The sequence below is a fragment of the Anarrhichthys ocellatus genome, unplaced genomic scaffold, assembly GCF_004355925.1.
Source record: "Anarrhichthys ocellatus isolate YVR2014 unplaced genomic scaffold, GSC_Weel_1.0 scaffold23, whole genome shotgun sequence".
Lineage (NCBI taxonomy): Eukaryota > Metazoa > Chordata > Actinopteri > Perciformes > Anarhichadidae > Anarrhichthys > Anarrhichthys ocellatus.
The window spans coordinates 6,134,367-6,152,248 of NW_022280053.1; the positions used below are offsets into that span (position 1 = coordinate 6,134,367).

The 17,882-nt window shown below is 40.7% G+C and overlaps 4 protein-coding genes across 5 annotated transcripts; 1 reads left to right on the forward strand and 3 right to left on the reverse strand.

Annotated features, from left to right (window-relative positions):
* Positions 1-1,048: 1,048 nt before the first annotated feature.
* Positions 1,049-2,626, reverse strand: rxfp3 (relaxin family peptide receptor 3). Its single transcript, XM_031860340.1, has one exon. The coding sequence runs from the start codon at positions 2,478-2,480 to the stop codon at positions 1,260-1,262; it is 1,221 nt and encodes a 406-aa protein (XP_031716200.1). The 5' UTR covers positions 2,481-2,626; the 3' UTR covers positions 1,049-1,259.
* A 2,941-nt stretch (positions 2,627-5,567) lies between these two features.
* On the reverse strand, positions 5,568-11,394 carry btc (betacellulin, epidermal growth factor family member). 2 transcript variants are annotated; one of them, XM_031859852.1, is made up of 5 exons: positions 11,060-11,394; positions 10,138-10,245; positions 8,186-8,306; positions 7,870-8,016; positions 5,568-6,803 (listed from the first exon to the last, which is right to left on the reverse strand). In XM_031859852.1, exons 1-5 carry the CDS (start codon positions 11,097-11,099, stop codon positions 6,656-6,658), a joined length of 564 nt encoding a protein of 187 aa, XP_031715712.1. In that variant the 5' UTR covers positions 11,100-11,394; the 3' UTR covers positions 5,568-6,655. The 2 variants fall into 2 exon arrangements, with proteins under 2 accessions (XP_031715712.1, XP_031715713.1); XM_031859853.1 differs by lacking the exon at positions 10,138-10,245.
* A 2,000-nt stretch (positions 11,395-13,394) lies between these two features.
* gng10 (guanine nucleotide binding protein (G protein), gamma 10) lies at positions 13,395-15,052 on the reverse strand. The gene is made up of 3 exons (XM_031860273.1): positions 14,828-15,052; positions 13,598-13,725; positions 13,395-13,508 (listed from the first exon to the last, which is right to left on the reverse strand). The coding sequence occupies exons 1-2, from the start codon at positions 14,906-14,908 to the stop codon at positions 13,600-13,602; spliced, it is 207 nt and encodes a 68-aa protein (XP_031716133.1). The 5' UTR covers positions 14,909-15,052; the 3' UTR covers positions 13,395-13,508; positions 13,598-13,599.
* A 764-nt stretch (positions 15,053-15,816) lies between these two features.
* nxnl2 (nucleoredoxin like 2) lies at positions 15,817-17,875 on the forward strand. Its single transcript, XM_031860262.1, has 2 exons — positions 15,817-16,340; positions 16,990-17,875. Exons 1-2 carry the CDS (start codon positions 16,039-16,041, stop codon positions 17,156-17,158), a joined length of 471 nt encoding a protein of 156 aa, XP_031716122.1. The 5' UTR covers positions 15,817-16,038; the 3' UTR covers positions 17,159-17,875.
* The last annotated feature ends 7 nt before the right edge of the window (positions 17,876-17,882 follow it).

Sequence of the window (17,882 nt, forward strand, 5' to 3'; positions counted from 1 at the left end):
ATGAACACGCAATGATACCCTTTGCTTAGCTGCTTAATTGAAAAATAGTTTGGTAATTGTCTCAGGATGTTGATTGTAATGTGTGCGTTTGCCAGACTCCTGCAGTCTTATCGCTGTCAGATATATGCACACACACACACACGCACACACACGCACACACACACACACACACACAAACCATAGTCAGCAGCAGGAGAAATGGTTGTGGGGAAATCAACCAAATTAGTTTCATTAGATTATTTATTTAAATAAGACTACTGAATCCAGACCTTAATTGAATCCCGCCCTTTCTATTAAATCTGGGCCCCAATTAAAATAACTTCCATCTATCCAGGATGACTGAACTTTCAGAAGCAAACTGTGCATGTAATATCTGACTGTAAAGGTCAAATCAACCAGGCATCCATATCTGACTGTCCTTACTTTTAAAATAAGTGAAAAAATAATAAGTTGATACTGAAGTTGTTCTGGTTTATTTATCCTAAATAAATCACACACGCACTCACTGCCAGATCATTTTCATGTCTACCCGGCCGTTTGGCTCGTCCTGTTCCCGGTTTTCCCCGTCTGCCTGCCTGCCTCGTCCTGGATTTCCCCCCTCGTCTCTTGTCTCGTCCGTGGATTCCCTGTTATGTTCCTGCACGTTTTCGGTTCTGTTTTCACATTTCATTAAATACCTGCTTCACTCTGGTCTGGTCTGCCTTTGAGTCCCCCACCACACCCCGTGACACAGCAATGAGACCACATATACCTCTCAAGACTATATGCAGAGATGTTCATATAAATGTAGGTCTCATACCCTATTTATATGCATCAGTCCAACTTTTTCTCTCCATGAAGTGCACACCAATTCATCAGATACCAGTGCTCTCCCTTTCCCCCACATTTAAAACCTGTGCATCATTGTTCATCCTCATTGACAAGAGTGTTGAACAAATACAAGGGACAGCAACTGTCTCACATATTGTAGATGTACTTTACTTGCACATTATTTATTTATTTTTTACATTTTTGGACTGACTTGGCACATTCAAAATACTGTTTGTCTTCTTAGCACAAAATAAATGATTGTGAATAACAGAAAAAAATGCATGTGAACAACTGAGATGTGGTCATATATGACATTTGCTGATCTTTTCTCGCCTTTTTTAGACGCAGATCCAACTTGAACTCCGGCTTTCCTGGAGCAGCAATAAACATATAAATAACAATCAAAGACGAAAAAAATAATTGTCCATGTGGCACTTTAAGTTACAGGCCTACGTGCTGTTTTGAGGCAGATCTCGCCGGTCATTGTACATAACAGCCCCCGGAGGATAGAACACAACAGCGGGCTCCTCGGGCGCGCTGACGGGGACCATGACTGGCTCTTGATCGTCCATCGCTGGCTTTGTTGTGGCCGTGATCGGCTTTATTGTCGGCGAAGTCATCTGCCAGAAAAGTTTTTTCAGCGCTTTTCTGAACTCCCGCCTCATCAGGCAGTACAGAATCGGGTTCAGGCAGCTGTTGGAGTGCGCCAGGCACACGGACACGGGGAACACGTACACCTGCGTGGTGTAGTATTCATAACTGAAGTGAACCACGTTGAGTTTAATGAGGATGCCCCAGGCTGTCAGCGCCTGGTTGGGCAGCCAGCAGAGGAAAAAGGATAAGACCACTATGGTTACAGACTTGGTGACCTTCGCGCGTCGCTTGGCGCTCGAGCTGTTGATGTTTTTGGAGGTGATGGAGCGTAAAAGGAGCAGGTAGCAGGCTGAGATGATGCCCAGCGGCAACACGAAACCCAGCAGCACTTTCTGAGAGTGATACAGTCCCAGCCAAAACTGCGCGTTTCCGTTGGTTTCCGGGAATTTGACAAGGCACAAGTCCTCACTGGAAACGCTCACGGTCGTGGAGAAAACCGCGTGCGGGAGCGCGGCGGAGACAGCGGCGATCCAGATGAAAACAGTGATGCACCGCGCAGGGAAGCAGTGTGGCCGCCGCCGCCTGCCCTTGAGCGCAGAGGCGAGCGACCAGTACCTCGTCACGCTCATAGCGGTGAGGAAAAACACGCTGGCGTACATGTTCATAGCCGTCACATAGGAGACTATCTTGCACATCGCCTTGCCGAAAATCCACGTAAAGTCCAGCACGTTTTCCACCGCCCAGAACGGCAGAGTCAGCACGAACTGGAAGTCCGTCAGCGCCAAACAAGTTACGAAAAGGTTGATGGAGGATTTTTTCCACACATGTTTAGACTTCATCAGGTACAGAACCAGTACGTTTCCAACCAAACCCAGCGCGCACACCAGCGAGTAAATGACAGAGATTATAATCCTCACAACAGCCGCGCCATCTCCCACCAAATCTGTCTTGTTGAAGTCTGACAGGTGGAAGAAGTCACTGTCTGAGCTGTTGGTCGTGTTGAAAATGCAACTGAGGTTGGTGTTTGCGGCATAGACTATCCCTGCTGAGGTTTCGTAGTTAGTGTCTACTGACATGTTTAACTTTAATCCCCGAGGATGTTTCCTAAAGGCATGCCTCCGAATCCTCGTGGATTTCAGGTTATTAATACAAATAAGGTGAAAAAAGGTGCAGGTTTTCTGTGAATCGAAATAAAATAACTGCTGTGTATTCCTGACAGGTGACAACGATTTTCATCAGTAATGCTCACCAATTTTTCTCATGCGCGTATCAGCTCTCCACCCTTGAGAAAGCGACTGGGTGAAGCATGAGCGCCAGTAGACAGTGCAGGCATTGTGCACGCATATTATTATTGAGCGTTTTCACATCACTCCGCAAAGAATATCTCTGCTCGCGCAAGCAAGATTGTAACCAAGGAGAAAAACATTTCTTTGACCATTTTGACATACACTCTGTGTTAAAGTCCCCATTTCTGCCAGTTTTGGGATGTATTGGAGAGCTAATTACTGTATTTAGAGAGACGTTTCACAGGTTTGACTAACACAAAAAACACATCTTACTCTGTGACCTAAGGATTTATTCCCAAAAAATCAGAGCTGCTGACTAAAAGAACAGTAAAAATACTCATGAAGACATATTTGATGAGTTTTATTTTGTGTCTATTTAGTTAGACTGAAGTCTGTTTTATCATAAGTTAACAAAGCACTTAAGCCTGTCTTGTGGTGTAAAAGAGAAACTTGAATTCAGAAGGTTTACGTTTTAATTTTTCTGTTTAGGTCTAAAAATATTTCCTTTGTTGACATGAGAGTTTATATTGTTTATTTATCAGACTAAAAGCTAAGATAGCTTGGAGCAAACTCACCGCGCCAAATAGCCTCATGGTGCATTCACACCAAACGCCGTTTGGTGTGAACACGGCATAAGAGAGTAAAGATGGACGACAGTAAATCTGAACGTTATGATGTAATCTAACTTTCCCTTTCATGCTCTCAAAAATTGATTAGATTCAGTTTGAACATACTGCTTAATACATGAATACAACATGAGGCAAATTATATTTGCACCTCTTTATGTGTTACAAATACAGTATGTATATCATTTGACATTTTGCCCTTTTCACCAGTTGCACATCAAACCCATAGATGAAAGAATATGATTTCAAAGTGATGCATTAGATTAGGCACTTATTCATAATGCGTTATAGTTTTATCAAGTCAGCGGGGCGTGAACTCCGTCCACATTGATGTGTTTGGCCCCCTGATGCATTTTCTACTTGTGGAAATCAAAACGAAAAACAACATCTGAACCATGTAATCCTTCACTAAACATTTACCCTTTGAGCTTGCGGCAAGTCCCTCTGCAGCACAAACGGCGAAACATTTATGTCTGTGACAGGAAAAAATAAATCTCCACTGTAATCCGTTTTCATCACACCTATGCGCCATCACACTAATGGTTTCCCGATCATCCCTCTTGTGGACATCTTGACAGCTAATGACACTGTTGTGTTTACCCGCAGCCTCCTAAAATCTCTGACTAAAATGTCCCTTTACTAGAAAATTGATTTGGTTCACATGAATCTGATTATACGATTTTCATGCTACTTTTGGCACTCATAATGTTAAATTATAGTCCTGGCCATGCAATTAAAATAGCAGATGTTTTAATGTCATATCTGGTTGAGATGGAATTAGCAGTTTAATTAAGTAACTCAGATTTACTGTGTCATAAATGATGTGCTCATTTTAGGTTCCTGAAACCTTTAATCAGCAAAGTATTTAGAACCTATAGTTGTTAGATAAATGGAGTAAAAAATTAAATATGTTATAGTATTAAGCATACATTAGAAATAACTCATAATGTTACGTTTTTGTCTGTGTTCAGCATTTTAGAAGTTGTGATAGGTGTTCTGCTGACCTCCAGTGTTACTCATGCAAACTACAAAAACTGCACACATATTCACGTATTGATTTGATACAGCGCATATACACACACAGTGAGTTTATGAAAGTTTTTTTTTTTTTACTATGTCTCAGCTTCAAATCAAACATCTACATCAGTCTGGCTGGTATCTGTTTTTCTTATAAGCCTTCAGACACACCCCTCATATAGAAACTCCGGCATTCCTCAGCTGTCACTCTTTTGAAGACAGCCGGCACACAGGCCACCTGGAATTAGGTCAAAGATCCTGACACCTGTATTGTAAACAGAGCAGAGAATAGATGTCCTTCAGTACAAAGCTGTAGGCTTTTGTTTCCCAGTTGTGAGAAAAAGGATATATAACTTCTTCGAGGTGTTTTCAGTGTATTCGGTGCATTTTAATCCATTCTCCTCATACTTCGTGTCGTTGTTGCCTTGGCAAATATTTTGAAATGAGCTGACTCTTTCAGGCATTTTGAGGCAAAGCAATTCACGACAGCAGAAGCCAAGCACACATCAGTCAGGTCTTAGCTTCTGTAAAATTAAATAAGGTTGAAGCACTAAACAAACACATAGAGCCAGGATTCAATTCCAGCAGCGACCAAAACAATACTTAATGAGGTTTTTGAAAGAGACTCGGGAAATATAAATGCAGCTAACCCAACACTGAAACCATTGTCTCATGCATTCACATCTTCCCGTATTGAATAAGATACATTTGAAAGAGTAGAACCAAGGACAAAGTCAGATAGAAGATAATTCCCTTGTACCAATAGGGAATCAGTCACAATAATTAACAGGACGATACTGCATAATGTTCACACCCTCACACTGGAATGTGTTGGCTCCTCCGACACTAGCTGGTTGTACAGCACCATAGCAACACAACAACTGTAACCAAAGTATCATCACGTGAGAGGGAGCCTAATCGTCACTTCATCTCAGCATGTCTTGCTCATTTGTTTAAATTATAATTTTGCAAATACTGCAGTTTAAAAATTTGACACTAGAACAAGGTTGTCAGTAGTTCATGTGACGAAGTATGAGTCTGTGGTGGTCTTCTGAACTTGAGCTCATGGGTCTGTGATGAGATGAAAACAGTCTGCAGACTGAGTAACGTTTCTTAGAAATTGCCATGTAGCCTTGAGTTAGAAACACTATGTAATGTGGGTCTCATTGCACTGGAGTTTAAGTGTTTTATGTTGATCTTTTTCCGGACAAATTATTTAAATGGACAGCACATATACAGTCAACATATTTATTGATAGGTGGCATATAGATAGCGGGAGCAGACTTCACTGACTCTGCCCTCTTCCTTCTACATTTAGATGCAATTGATACACATACTGTACATATACACGGTTAAAACAACCCTGTGAAAGGCTGACAGTTTGGAAAGTGTCTCATACAGTGGAGCACTTTCACCTCAGTTGAGCCTACACACACAGGCTCGGCTGTTCTGCTGCTGTAGCTCGGAGGCTGCTCGGCTCCAAATATACAGTTCAAAAAAGCCTCCAGCACAAGTTCTCCTTGTCCTCCTCCAACCCGGGAGTCCAGAACTGCAACCTTGTAGTACACGGAAGGCTCTGCTTGCATTGCTAATGTTGATGAGTAACAATATTCTGTGTGGGTTCACATGGAGGCGTTGTGGATAGAGGAATAAATAATGATGTTTGTGATTTAGATCAATAGTTTACCAGTTTACTAGCATTAAACTAAGTAGAAACAACATGACACATAGATACAGCATACTGAAACAGTATTCTGTAGCTGCTGGGACTTGTAATATTGCACATTTCTATACATTAAATGGTCTATGTATGTGACAGTGGAGTGTCCTTACACAGTCCCATTCCTCTCTTTTTTCAGTCGAAGTGTCTCCCACGCAAACGAATATTCTGATCACCTGTTATTGCCGGCTGCCAGTTGGTGCCACAGCTTTTTTCGACATAGCAACAACTGATTGAGCGCTATGCAGTCAGCAGCTACAAGCGGCTGTTGCTGCACAGCATCGGGAAAAAAACGTCCAGCTCAACACTCGCCTCCAACTTGTGTTTATCGTCTTCTTTTGTTCTGAAGCTTCATCAAATATCCAGACAAGGCTGCCATTTAAGAGGAGGGTGCAGACTCCTGTTCTCCAGCTGGATCTAACACAGCCTTTATCCACAAATGTCCCTTCTCCATTGTGCAGGATTCAGTCCTGTCCTGCACATAGGAGGGACCTCCTATGGCACGCTGCCGTCACTGTGAGACAAAAGGCAGCAGCTGTCACATGAAGGACAAAATCCCTCATTGTCTAAACAATTCCCAGACTTGTGGTCGCGCACACTTCTCATACAGTGTTGGTATGTGGTGGCTCTGCGGAGTCTGCCGTTAAGGTCGTGTGTGTCGTGCTGGTGTCCATCATGGGGAGCTTCTCTGTCCCGTTCCTTGGTTCTTCCCTCCGTCTTCCCCTCCGCCAACATAATCTGCACCTGCAACTGACAGAGACCTCATTTATACGCAGCAGTAATGGCAAAAGCTGTTCAATAATCATGGTTCTGTTTTAAATGAACAGGTCAACAACACTGGAAAATATGCTTATTCACTTTCTTGCCGAGAGTTAGATGAGAAGATTGATACCACTCACATATCTGTGCACTAAATATAAAGCTGGAGCCAGCAGCTGGTTAGCTTAGCTTAGCATTAAGACTGAAAATAGGGGGAAACAGCTAGCCCGGCTCTGTTCAAAGGTAAGAAAATTCACCTGCCAGCACCTCGAAAGCTCACTAATTAGAATGTTACATCTAGTTTTTTTAATACATAAAAACATATAAAACCAAAATATAAAAACCTGATTGAATAATAATTTGATAAAAGACTAACAAATATCTGTTCTTTGATAAAAAGTCGAAGCCTAAAATCTTGAGGGAAAGGTTAACTACAAATTCCGATGTGCATTTTGGCAACAAACATCCAGTCACCTAGCTTAACATTCTGTGATGTGCGCTGCTAACGAAGGATGAAAGCCAAAGATTATGTTATCAAGAAAACCAATTTTACAATCAGTTTATATCAATTAACTTTTGGATTTTGGGTCAATTTTGCCAACTATGACACCTATAGTCTCGTTCACAAATTCAACAAAGAAAGGCATTTTGAATTTGATACCGTGAAGGCCCAGCTGTGAAGGCCCAGGTATAAAATGCACGGCCCGCCACTGATTTAGACCCATTTGCCCAAAAATTGCTTTTTTTTGTTCAGAAACAAAAACTAAGGAGAGTGTTGTGTTTTTAGAGGTGGTGGTATGTAGATTTTTATTAACTTTGGACATAGCAATCAAACTGTTTACCTCTGTTTCCAGTCTTTATGCTGAGCTAAGCTAACCGTCTCCTGGCTCTGGCTACATCTTTGACAGGAAAGAGTGCGGTATTAATATTTGTCATCTAACTCTCATCAAGACAGCGAATAAGCACATTTCCCAAAAATGTCAAACTATTCCTTTTAGTACATTGTGTACATTAGTAAATCACATTTTTTTTCTGTCGCAAAAGCACAAAAGCTTACTGTGAACAAAAGGTGATGAATACAATGACGAGAATGAGGAAAACGAGCCCTGCGATGATGCAGGCAATTATGATTTGTCGTTTCTCTCCTATCCGCCAGTCTAGGTCCAGATATTCACACCTTGAGCCAATGTAACCCTGCTGACACCTGACACAAATAAAGGGGAAAAAAAATACTTTAATTTATTTTATGTAACAGACAATAAAACAACGCTACTGCCTCTTTCATCTGTTCTGTTATAACTCTAGTGACTTTCAATTTCTCTTTCCCGTTACACTTTTCTTGATCGCCATTATCTCCAGCAGACATCTCTCACCTGCATGACGGTGCCTTCTGTTCTTCAACGTAACGACACTCCCCGTGGATGCAGTAGGTTGTTAGCTCCTCGGGACATTTTGAAAAGTGGCCGGTCCACTGCTCTGTATCTATTGTGCCAGCTGGAGAAATGAAATCACAACATTTACAATTAGTTTCAGAATGATTGTGTTCAGACAATTCAGTCTAACAACATTCCATCATCTGCATATAAACTAATCAACTAAAAAAGTATGACTTGTGAAAGGAATAGTTAAGCTTAAATGTCAAACTATTTCTGTAGGTGTGTCATGTTCTGTCAGCTTGCTTCTTTTCACACCCTCATTTCTGGCATGGCTTAATGGTATAAATAGACTGTTTGCAATACGATCCTGAGAGAAGTCCTGGTGAATCATTGCCGGGAAAGGCCTAGTGTCGTCAAATTCTCATTAACCATGTGTCTCAATTATTACAATTCCTCACTAAGTGAAACACATGCTGAGGTGGGATACAGTTACACATCAATATCCATTCTCTGTCTATCTCTTCTCTCTAACTTGCTCCATAAAACACACCCTAACACAGCTACTAGTATAGGCCATAATGCTGAACTTCTGACCCCGACATTACACATAGTGCTTCTTATGCTACAAGCTGCCGCTATCTTTGCAAGCTTGTAAACGAATACTGCTGTTCGGGCTCTCTCATCAATGACAGCGCTCCAGTTGTTTGCTGAAACAGGAGATGAGGCTTGCTGCCATGGCCTCATTGTTGAAAAGGAAAATATCCAGTTACAAAGTTCACAGGAATAGTTTGGAATACGTGTTTATTTGCGTTTTGGTGAGACATTCGTTAAATATGAAGCTAAAGCCAGCAGAACTTGATTAGTTTAGCTTTTCTTAACGGGAGAACAGCTAGCCTAACAAATAAAAATGTCCACCAGCACCTAAAATAACAAACTAACACATTATTGTCACGGGGCATGGTGAGGACTCAAGCGCAGATAGCCAGATGCAGTGAGATAAAGGGTTTTAATGAAATACGAAGGCACACAGGGAATCCAAGGACGAGACAAGTGACGAGGGGGCAAATCCAGCAGGACGAGGCAGGGCAGGCAGACGTGGGAAACCGGGAGCAGGACAAGACAAACAGGCGGGTACAACACAAACAATGACCTGGCAGTGAGTGACTGAGAGACAGGGGTTCATAAGGTGACTTGAACAGGTGAGGAGAGTAGTGCTGATGAGGAAGAGCTTGATTACTGATCAGGGACAGGTAAAGGGAGTTGGACTGGTGCTGAGGGAGTGGCTGAGTTAGACTGGCGCTGAGGGAGTGGCTGACAGGTAGAGTGCTTGATTGGCGGCAGGTGAAGGGAGTTAGGCTGAAGCTAAACAAAGACACAGAACACACAAGGCAAAGCCTGATCGTGATAGTTATATTTAATTTGTTTCATCATTACAAAATCTATACTACTCCAAAAATAACAAGCTGTGGCTTTAGAAGAGGATTGAGGGATGAGTTGTCTTATTGTGAAGTTAACCCGCTGTTCATACTTAGCATACAGACATGCGAGTGGTATCAATCTTAAAGAAAGCAAGGAAGCACATGTCTCAAGATGTTGAACTAACCTTTTTATATTATTGTTTTGATAAAGCAGCTCCTAAATCATTTGTTCACTTGTAACAAACATTTTATTGTTTTTACCAAAAGGCAAACAAAGACAAAAAAACTGAATTACAAGACCAATTTGTTGAAATTGGAATGAATACTTGGAGTCAGTGCCTCTGCAGAGGAGAATTTGCTAACAGACAGTTTAATTATTCCTCTTATTTTTCCCCCTTTTAAGTGTTTAAATGCGTGTTTGTGTATCTGTGCTTTGCCCATCTTGCAATGAAACATCCACCTTAAAACCTCAAAGCAATCATTTATGACACGGCCCTGCTCCCCTCCCCCTCTCCACCTGTCTATATCTACCTGTGCAATTGTCTCCGTTGCCATGATGATGACAGAGGGACTCAGTTCGATTGGCAGACTCGTCGGTGGCATTCCATTCTGCCAGGGAGTATTTGCATAAGGCCAGAGCTGCAGCCAGAAACACAAACAAAAAGCTGATCACACACACACACACACACACATAGGCTACACAATCACAACAAACAAATACATGCACATGCACAATTGTGGAAACAAATTTTAACCAATTTGTGATCACATTGCACATAAATAATAGGATTTACAGAAGAGATGACGGGGAGAAACCCATGATCACAATCAGAGTTATTAAAGAATAGCTACTGAGTCACAATGACAGCCTTTTAGGGTTGGAGATTTCTCTCGTTCACGCCCACTTTTGTCTCTCTCTCTCACACAGACACACACACAGACACGCACACACACATACTCTCTCTCACACACGCACACACTTTCACTGCTCTAAACAAAAAGCATATAAACTGGCCTGGCCACTCTTCGAGCAGACATAAAGTCTACCACAGACTCGGTAGCTCTATACATATATGAGGATATTGTAATGTCATATTTAATTCCACGTTGGGGACGACTGTTTTGACAATGACTACTAATCACAGGCAAACTATTGCTGGTGTATTTATTCAATCATTAACCAACACTGAAGTCTACTGTACAAATATAGCTCATGGGAAGAGCACTGTATTTAAAGCTGCATTACTTTGAAGACACATGGATGATGAAAAGGTCAAAATAAGATCAAGATAAGATCAAAACTCATACAATGCCGTATGTCCCTTGAGAAGAACATTATCACTAGAGGCACACGTAAAAAATAACAATTATATGTAAATGTCGGTCTGCCAGTCCTGTGTTTACAACCAACAAGTAGAGAAAGTGAACATGATGAAAGAACAGTCGATCTTACCTGTTACTATCACTGCATAGAGTCTGTACACCTTCGCCATCTCCTCACTTGATAAAAGCGCTCGTGCGGAACATGAAAGTTCAGTGTCATTGACAAATAGAGATGAAGCTGGATTAATCCTTCCTCAGAGGTCGATGACCTTTGAAAAAGGTGTGGACAAGCGGTGGAAGTTCCCCAGTGCTGTTTCGTATTGTGGTCCTTCATTGATGGCAGTTAGGCTCATAGTCATACAGGAAAGCTTGAGGCTATAACCAGAGCACACACACAGCCCAAAGTATCTGTCTGGACTGTGAGTGGACTGCACTACCGTGTGTGTGTGTGTGTGTGTGTGTGTGTGTGTGTATGTGTGGGAATGGATTCAAAAAAAGGGGTGGCACTGAAACCTAACTCTGCTCCCCGCCCACACCTTTAAAGGAGAATATGACTCCATTGAAGCTATGCAGGTTATTTCCTCTTCAAAGGACAACTGCACCTTTATACCATGGCTTTCCTTTTCTTAATAATGAAGCGGGAGGCAGGAAAGCTCATTGACAATGAACAACAGCCTGTTTAACAGCAGAGCAGTTCAGGGTCCATTTATATTTTCCATTGTGCTGTCTTCTGGGGGAACGTGCACATGCATATGAACTGTTTTCAAAGTTTGCTGGTCCAAACTGATCTAGACTGATTCCTGCAGGGTACGAGTCAACTGATAGACAGTTTAATGTGAAAGTTCAAATGGTTACAACTAATACTTGTACTTTACTTGAGTATTTCCATTCCCTTTTACTTTATACTTCACTACATTGCAGAAGGAAGTATTGTACTTTTTACTCCGCTGCTTTTTTTACAGCTGTAGTTATTAATTACTTTTACAAATTTGGATTTTTACAAACAAAACATATGATTAGCTTATAAAATATTAGGCATTACTATAATATAGCATAAAAATACTTGAAATGATCTCCCAATAAATCAGTGATAAAGATTCTTTAACTTGTAATAGTTAAAGTACTTGTAATTGGGTTTTCTACATTATTGTATTGCTTCTTTTAGTGAAGTAAAGTATCTGAATACTTCTTCCACCACTGGCTGGGGCTGTTTTGGGAGAAATGAAGCGTGACCAGCAGATGGCATAAGTTGACACTTTCCTTTAATAGTTAAATAACTAGTTTGAACAGTAAATTGTACTCAGTGTTAAGTTATGGTTTCTAAGTTTATGATTAAACCAGTCTCTCTCATGGCGTTCCAATGATTTTAATGTGGATATGAGAAAAAGGCCATTCATTTAGGGGAATAAAAAACATGAGAAACAACAGGATAGGCAGTGGAAAACAAGTTTTCTATGAAGGAATCAATTGATGTGTTAAAATGCAGTTTTACACTCAGGTAATTTACTTAAAGCTCCAGAACAGAATCTAGTGCAGCGAAGGTATGGAACGCTTTTGTCTTTCAAACATTTTGCATGTTATTCAGGGTTCAAATTTACAAAATTGATGTGCAAAAGTGAAGCTCAAGATTGCTCTCTGGTTTCTCAGACAATGTTAATTTTCTGCATCCTGTTCTGTTTCTGCTCATCCTCATGCGAGAACTTTTAAAAAGCAGGAACATGTGATGCACTCAGTGTGGTGTGTAGGCTACGTTTAAACAAAGGTTGTTAGGAAAGGAGGCATTAAGGAAAACTATTGAGACTCATCCGAGAAGAGTACCGAGAGGAAAAGGAAATGACAAAGTAGAGAGCTGTCTCATGACTGGCTCGACCTCTTTTAGGCTCATGGAAAATTGGCAACATCTACAAATATATGTTGAATTGTATAAAGAATATATGCAAATGAAGAATATTAACAGACATTAAGACTAAATATCTATAAATAAAACGTGATTCATAGTATCCTATTCCCACACTCTAGTGATTTGTGTCTTATATATAATCATGGTTTGAGCTCGTAAATAAGGTCCAAATTCTCTCAAATTTGGACCTTCAGAGTGAAGTGAAGTGTGACTCTCCGCTGAGTGCCTTTGCAGTTTTGAACAGGAAGACGCAGTTTCCTTTCTCTGGCTGTGCTCCTAACTTAGACTGAACATCAGGAAGCTACACCACCGAGAGATTCCAAGGCGTGATTTAAAGCCCGGCTATAAACATCCGCTTTGTAAAATCCATAGATAATTGCTTTTAGACTCTGCCACTGTCCGCTGTATGAAAGGTAGAACACACTCGTGCAGCATTAGCTCCCAAAAGTTATCTAAATAAAGACTAAGATGCAGTTTCTGTAATGCCATTTAATGTGTAAAAAAAAAAAGCAAATTATATTGCTGTAGCAAAACAAGACATTTATTTAAAAAACAATTTGTAAAAGCTTATCTATAATTTTCTTAAAATGAAACACATGAATAAAAATGGTTACAAACTAAATGGAATTATTTTTCCTCTGTGAGTGAGACGCCACAGTTGTGTCCACATCCTCTTCCTCTGCAAAAGAAAGTGCAAATCTTTTTATTCCCCATTTCAAATTCCGACATATTACAAAAAGATGTTACCTACAAGTCATGTAAACTGACCTTCACACCACAGCACAGGAGCGTGGCTCTCTGAAGGGGTTGCTGCCTGTGGGGACTCCAACCAGCAGGGCGTCTTTGCCTGCGTTCTGCAGACAGTACTGCTGCAGCTCTGCAGCCGCCTGGGACACCTGGGGAAACAATCAGGGACAAATAGATTTATATGGTACCACTTACTGATATATTTCTGTATAAAGGATTGATAGTTATTAATTAATGGCTTTTTTAATGGCTAATGAATAATTTACTAATGCTTTATGCTAAGAACATGTTTCCTAATGTTTTGATGCTGCAGCATCAAACTTGCTTTGTATTTCTAACTAGCTGTGTAGTTAATTTGCTGTAGGCTTATTAGAACATGAGAAACACAGAACCTTTTATTAACGATAGTATACTAACGAGGGGTCTCCCCAATGAAGCTGAAAAGACAAAGCAGGATTGATGCTTGAGGAGGATTTCCCCCCAACCACAAAAGTTTTCATAGGATTGTAAATTATCTATAAAGCATTCGTAAGTTATTCATTAACCATTAATACATTTATTAATTAAGGCTTTAAAATCCCTTATAAAAGCTTTCCATATGTTTCCATACATTTGGCCAGTTGTTAAATTATCATTTAAAACAACAATAAAACAAACGTGTAAAAGGCAGCTGAACAGAAGATAAAAGCTAAAAGGAGTAAAGCAAGTGTCTGTACAACATGTGAAGTAAGCAATTAATAAAACAAAGAAATCATAGCAACAGTGAGAGCAACATAACATCGCATTACAATACAAATGACATAAGTAAAATAAGATTATTTACAATTACTTTATACAAAACACACGTTTTGACATCATCATCGTACAAATATTTAGGTTCTGTAAGATGTTATTTTATTGTTTTCTACAAATAGCTAAATCTGACATTTGTCACAATTCTAATGTATCAAAGTGTATGGAAAGTGTATTTTGAAATGTTTCATTGGTAACATAGTATGAGGTGCATGTGTGGAATGAATAAGAGTACAAAAACAAATAGTTTAAGACAGTGTTGGACGACTGTGCTGTCACAAGACAAGTTGGTGGCTGATAAATGAATACATTTTATAAAACAAAAGCAAAAAAATGCGACTGTAATGTGTTGAATCTAATACAAGCACGTAAACAAAACAAAGTCAAACAAATGAAGAAAAGCTCATTAAACCTTTAACCCTCCCGTTCTTTAGATTTATGTTCTTTTCCCGTCTTTACCTTGATTCTCTCCACACTGGCCTCGAGCTTCAGTTGCTCAACCAGCCGTCGCATATTGGATAAATTGGAATTAGAGGTCATGTTGGAGGAAATTGTTTTTCGGGAAAGAAGAATTCCTGAAGAAAAAAAAGTCCCCTTCAGTCTTTCAACACAGGAGCTGACTGCACTAATGGGCAGCGAAACGCTGGAGGAGAAAGGCTGGCTGGGTTTCTTTCCAAATGACCTCAGTCCACTTCAGTATAGAAACAAGGAAAGGTGGAAGTAAACACTGGCCTCCAAATCAAGATACACTTATTCAAGTATTTAGGCATATTCATCTTGTAGTGTATATTGTAGTGTACTTGCTCTACATTGCTGTTTTCCCAGTGAAGAAATATACAGTTTAACTTCACTCAAACTTTAAACTGCACCCCAGATACAGAGAAAGAGTTTGAGAGAGGGGGAAGACAGACAAGTAAGGAGAACCGGACAAGGAGGACGGGAGAGAGAGGAAGTTAAGTTAAAGGAGCATCAAAGGAGGTGGGAAAAGAGTAAGGGAAGATGAAGGAAAATGGCAGGAGGAAGCATCAAGGACAAAGGAAATCAAAGAGGAGGAAAAAGGGGGAGAGAAAGGATAAAGGGGAGACTTTCGATCCCCTCCTCTCTCTTGTTTTACTTCCACATATGGGAGGATGTGAGAAAGATGAGGAGGAAGTTAAGAGAGCAAAGTAGGAAGAGGAGGCCGGTTGGAAGAAAAAAGGAGGCAGAGAAGGTCTTGATTAAGAATGATAATAATTTCAAGAATTTAATTTAAAAAAAATAACAAAAGGATTGAGCGTGAAATCTTGGTTGACGTCCCTCCAGCAGTAGGTATGTTCATTGGCTCTGCGCATGCGCTTGTCTGGGCTGCCTGAAAGCGCTGCGAGACGTCGTGCTGCAGCTGAACTGTAAATTACTAGCATACGAGCTGCGTTTGAATGCAGCTTTCCCCCCCCCCCCCTACTGAGACCCACATGGCTAATGAACTACAACACGGTCCGCTTGTGTCCTCATTGGTCCGCAGGTGATTTAACAACAGGATTGGCTGTAAGTAGCGTGTGCCTAAAGGTAAGCATTACAGGAACGTAGGAGAGCCAACGTCCGAGGTGTTGAAACGAGGAAAGAATGAGCTACAGCGACACAGAGAGCTGTCACACTCTTTGATTTAACGCGTGTCTGAGGCTGTCGCAGACATGGTGGAGGTATTCACCGGGCGGACACTCGTGAATAAAGACGGGGAGTTCGTGGATCCCAACGAGGCGCTGAGGAATAAAGTGGTGGGGATCTACTTTTCTGCAGGATGGTGTCCGCCGTGTCGGGACTTCACACCCATCCTGTGCGATTTCTACACGGAACTGGTGGAAGAGAACGACCCTCCGGCTCAGTTTGAGATTGTTTTCGTCTCCTCCGACAAGTCGACCGACGACATGGTTGAATACTATCACGACATGCACGGAGACTGGCTGGCTCTGCCCTGGACGGACGAGTACAAGCAGTGAGTTTCACAATCTGACGCAAAGTTGACGCAAAAGTTGAAGTTCGTGAATGGTTCCCGTGACTCTTCTCTTGTTTTACGTCAAAAACCACACTTTGCTGCAATTGCTTTTGCTTTGTTTGTCTTTATGTTGTTCTGAGGATTTCACTGTGTTGCCTAAACAGCTCATTAGTCTGCTGCAGCTTATCTAAAATGCTTACAAGGGTCACCCTGTCGGGGATTATGGTCAACAGCAGGACAGACTAACTGTTTCCATTGGTCTGTTTAACCAGACCAATGGAACCTAAAAAAAAACAGTATTTTTATTCATTTTATATTGTTTGTCTCAAGTGCCGTGTTACATTTAGTCCATGTCGTCTGTTTTTGTTTTCATATGGTGTTATTTACACATTTTTAGTGGTTGAGGAATCATTTACTTTAGTAAAAGTAGAAATACCACAATGAAAGTCCTACTTAGTGAACGTGTTACCAGCTAAAAGTACACAAAAGTACTCATTATGATGGCAACAATGGCCTGTCAGCAATATGTTATTGTGTATTATTTACTCTTGTGTGAAGCTCAAGATGATTTTGTCCACAAAGCAGGAGAAGTTTGCAGTTGTCCCAGGTGTTTGTTTGTAATAAAGTATTTTCTTTGTCTCTCCCTCAGTGAGTTGAAGCAGCGTTACACGATCACAGCGGTGCCCAAACTGGTGATCGTGAAGGAGAACGGCGACGTGATCACAGACAAGGGCCGCAAACAGATCAGGGACCGGGGCCTGGCCAGCTTCAGGTCCTGGCTGGACGCTGCAGAAATCTTCCAGAACTTTAAGGGTTAGAAAGCAAAGACGAGGAACACGTCAGACCTTCTTTTCACGACGGGCTACTGGAGCCACGATAGAGAGCTGAACAAAAACCAAAATATGATATTCCCAAGTTGGCTCAGTGGTTCCCAACGTGGAGAAGAAGGGTCAGAAGATGATTTAAGAGATGTGAAAGAGGAAATTACATTTCTGTTACACAAAATGTGTTTATTTATTCAGATTTAACACTATTTTTCTGCTTTTTTTTTTCCCATCAAAGACTGAATATAATTAACTTCTTAAGCACTCTTAAAATCCTTTGAATGAAATGATGTGAGAAGGAAAAATCTAACTGTGGTTGGATTGCTCATGAATCCTGCTTTAATGAGTTGTTTACGAGTAGATATGGATTAGTTTTAAGGGTTCAAAAAGGTTGGAAACCCTTCTTTAAACATCCTATGCATTAAAGACATACCTCAGGCATATCCACTATGGTTCATATGTAAAAGAAAAAAGATTTGCTTTATGGAAATTGTGCGTTTACTTTGACTAATACAAGCCAGCTACTGTAGTTCCTTCAGAAATCTATTCCTACGTTCTTTATAAGCTTGTGCACTAACGAAACATGCAGGCAAACCTTGCTTTATTAATATCTTAACATGCTTTTGTACATTTAAGGTTTGACTTGTAGTTCTACTTTGAGCTGCCTGTGTATTTTTGTATATTTTATTTTATACGAGTTTTATTATTACTATTATTA

Coding starts and splice junctions, on each gene's coding strand:
- rxfp3 (XM_031860340.1), bottom strand. CDS start 2,480: ATGTCAGTAGACACTAACTACGAAACCTCAGCAGGGATAGTCTATGCC.
- btc (XM_031859852.1), bottom strand. CDS start 11,099: ATGGCGAAGGTGTACAGACTCTATGCAGTGATAGTAACAG. Junction 8,017..8,185: donor CAGAAGGCACCGTCATGCAG/GTGAGAGATGTC, acceptor TATTTGTGTCAG/GTGTCAGCAGGGTTACATTG. Junction 6,804..7,869: donor TTCATCACCTTTTGTTCACA/GTAAGCTTTTGT, acceptor GGTCTCTGTCAG/TTGCAGGTGCAGATTATGTT.
- gng10 (XM_031860273.1), bottom strand. CDS start 14,908: ATGACCTCTAATTCCAATTTATCCAATATGCGACGGCTGGTTGAGCAA. Junction 13,726..14,827: donor CCAGTGTGGAGAGAATCAAG/GTAAAGACGGGA, acceptor TTGTTTCCCCAG/GTGTCCCAGGCGGCTGCAGA.
- nxnl2 (XM_031860262.1), top strand. CDS start 16,039: ATGGTGGAGGTATTCACCGGGCGGACACTCGTGAATAAAGACGGGGAG. Junction 16,341..16,989: donor TGGACGGACGAGTACAAGCA/GTGAGTTTCACA, acceptor TCTCTCCCTCAG/TGAGTTGAAGCAGCGTTACA.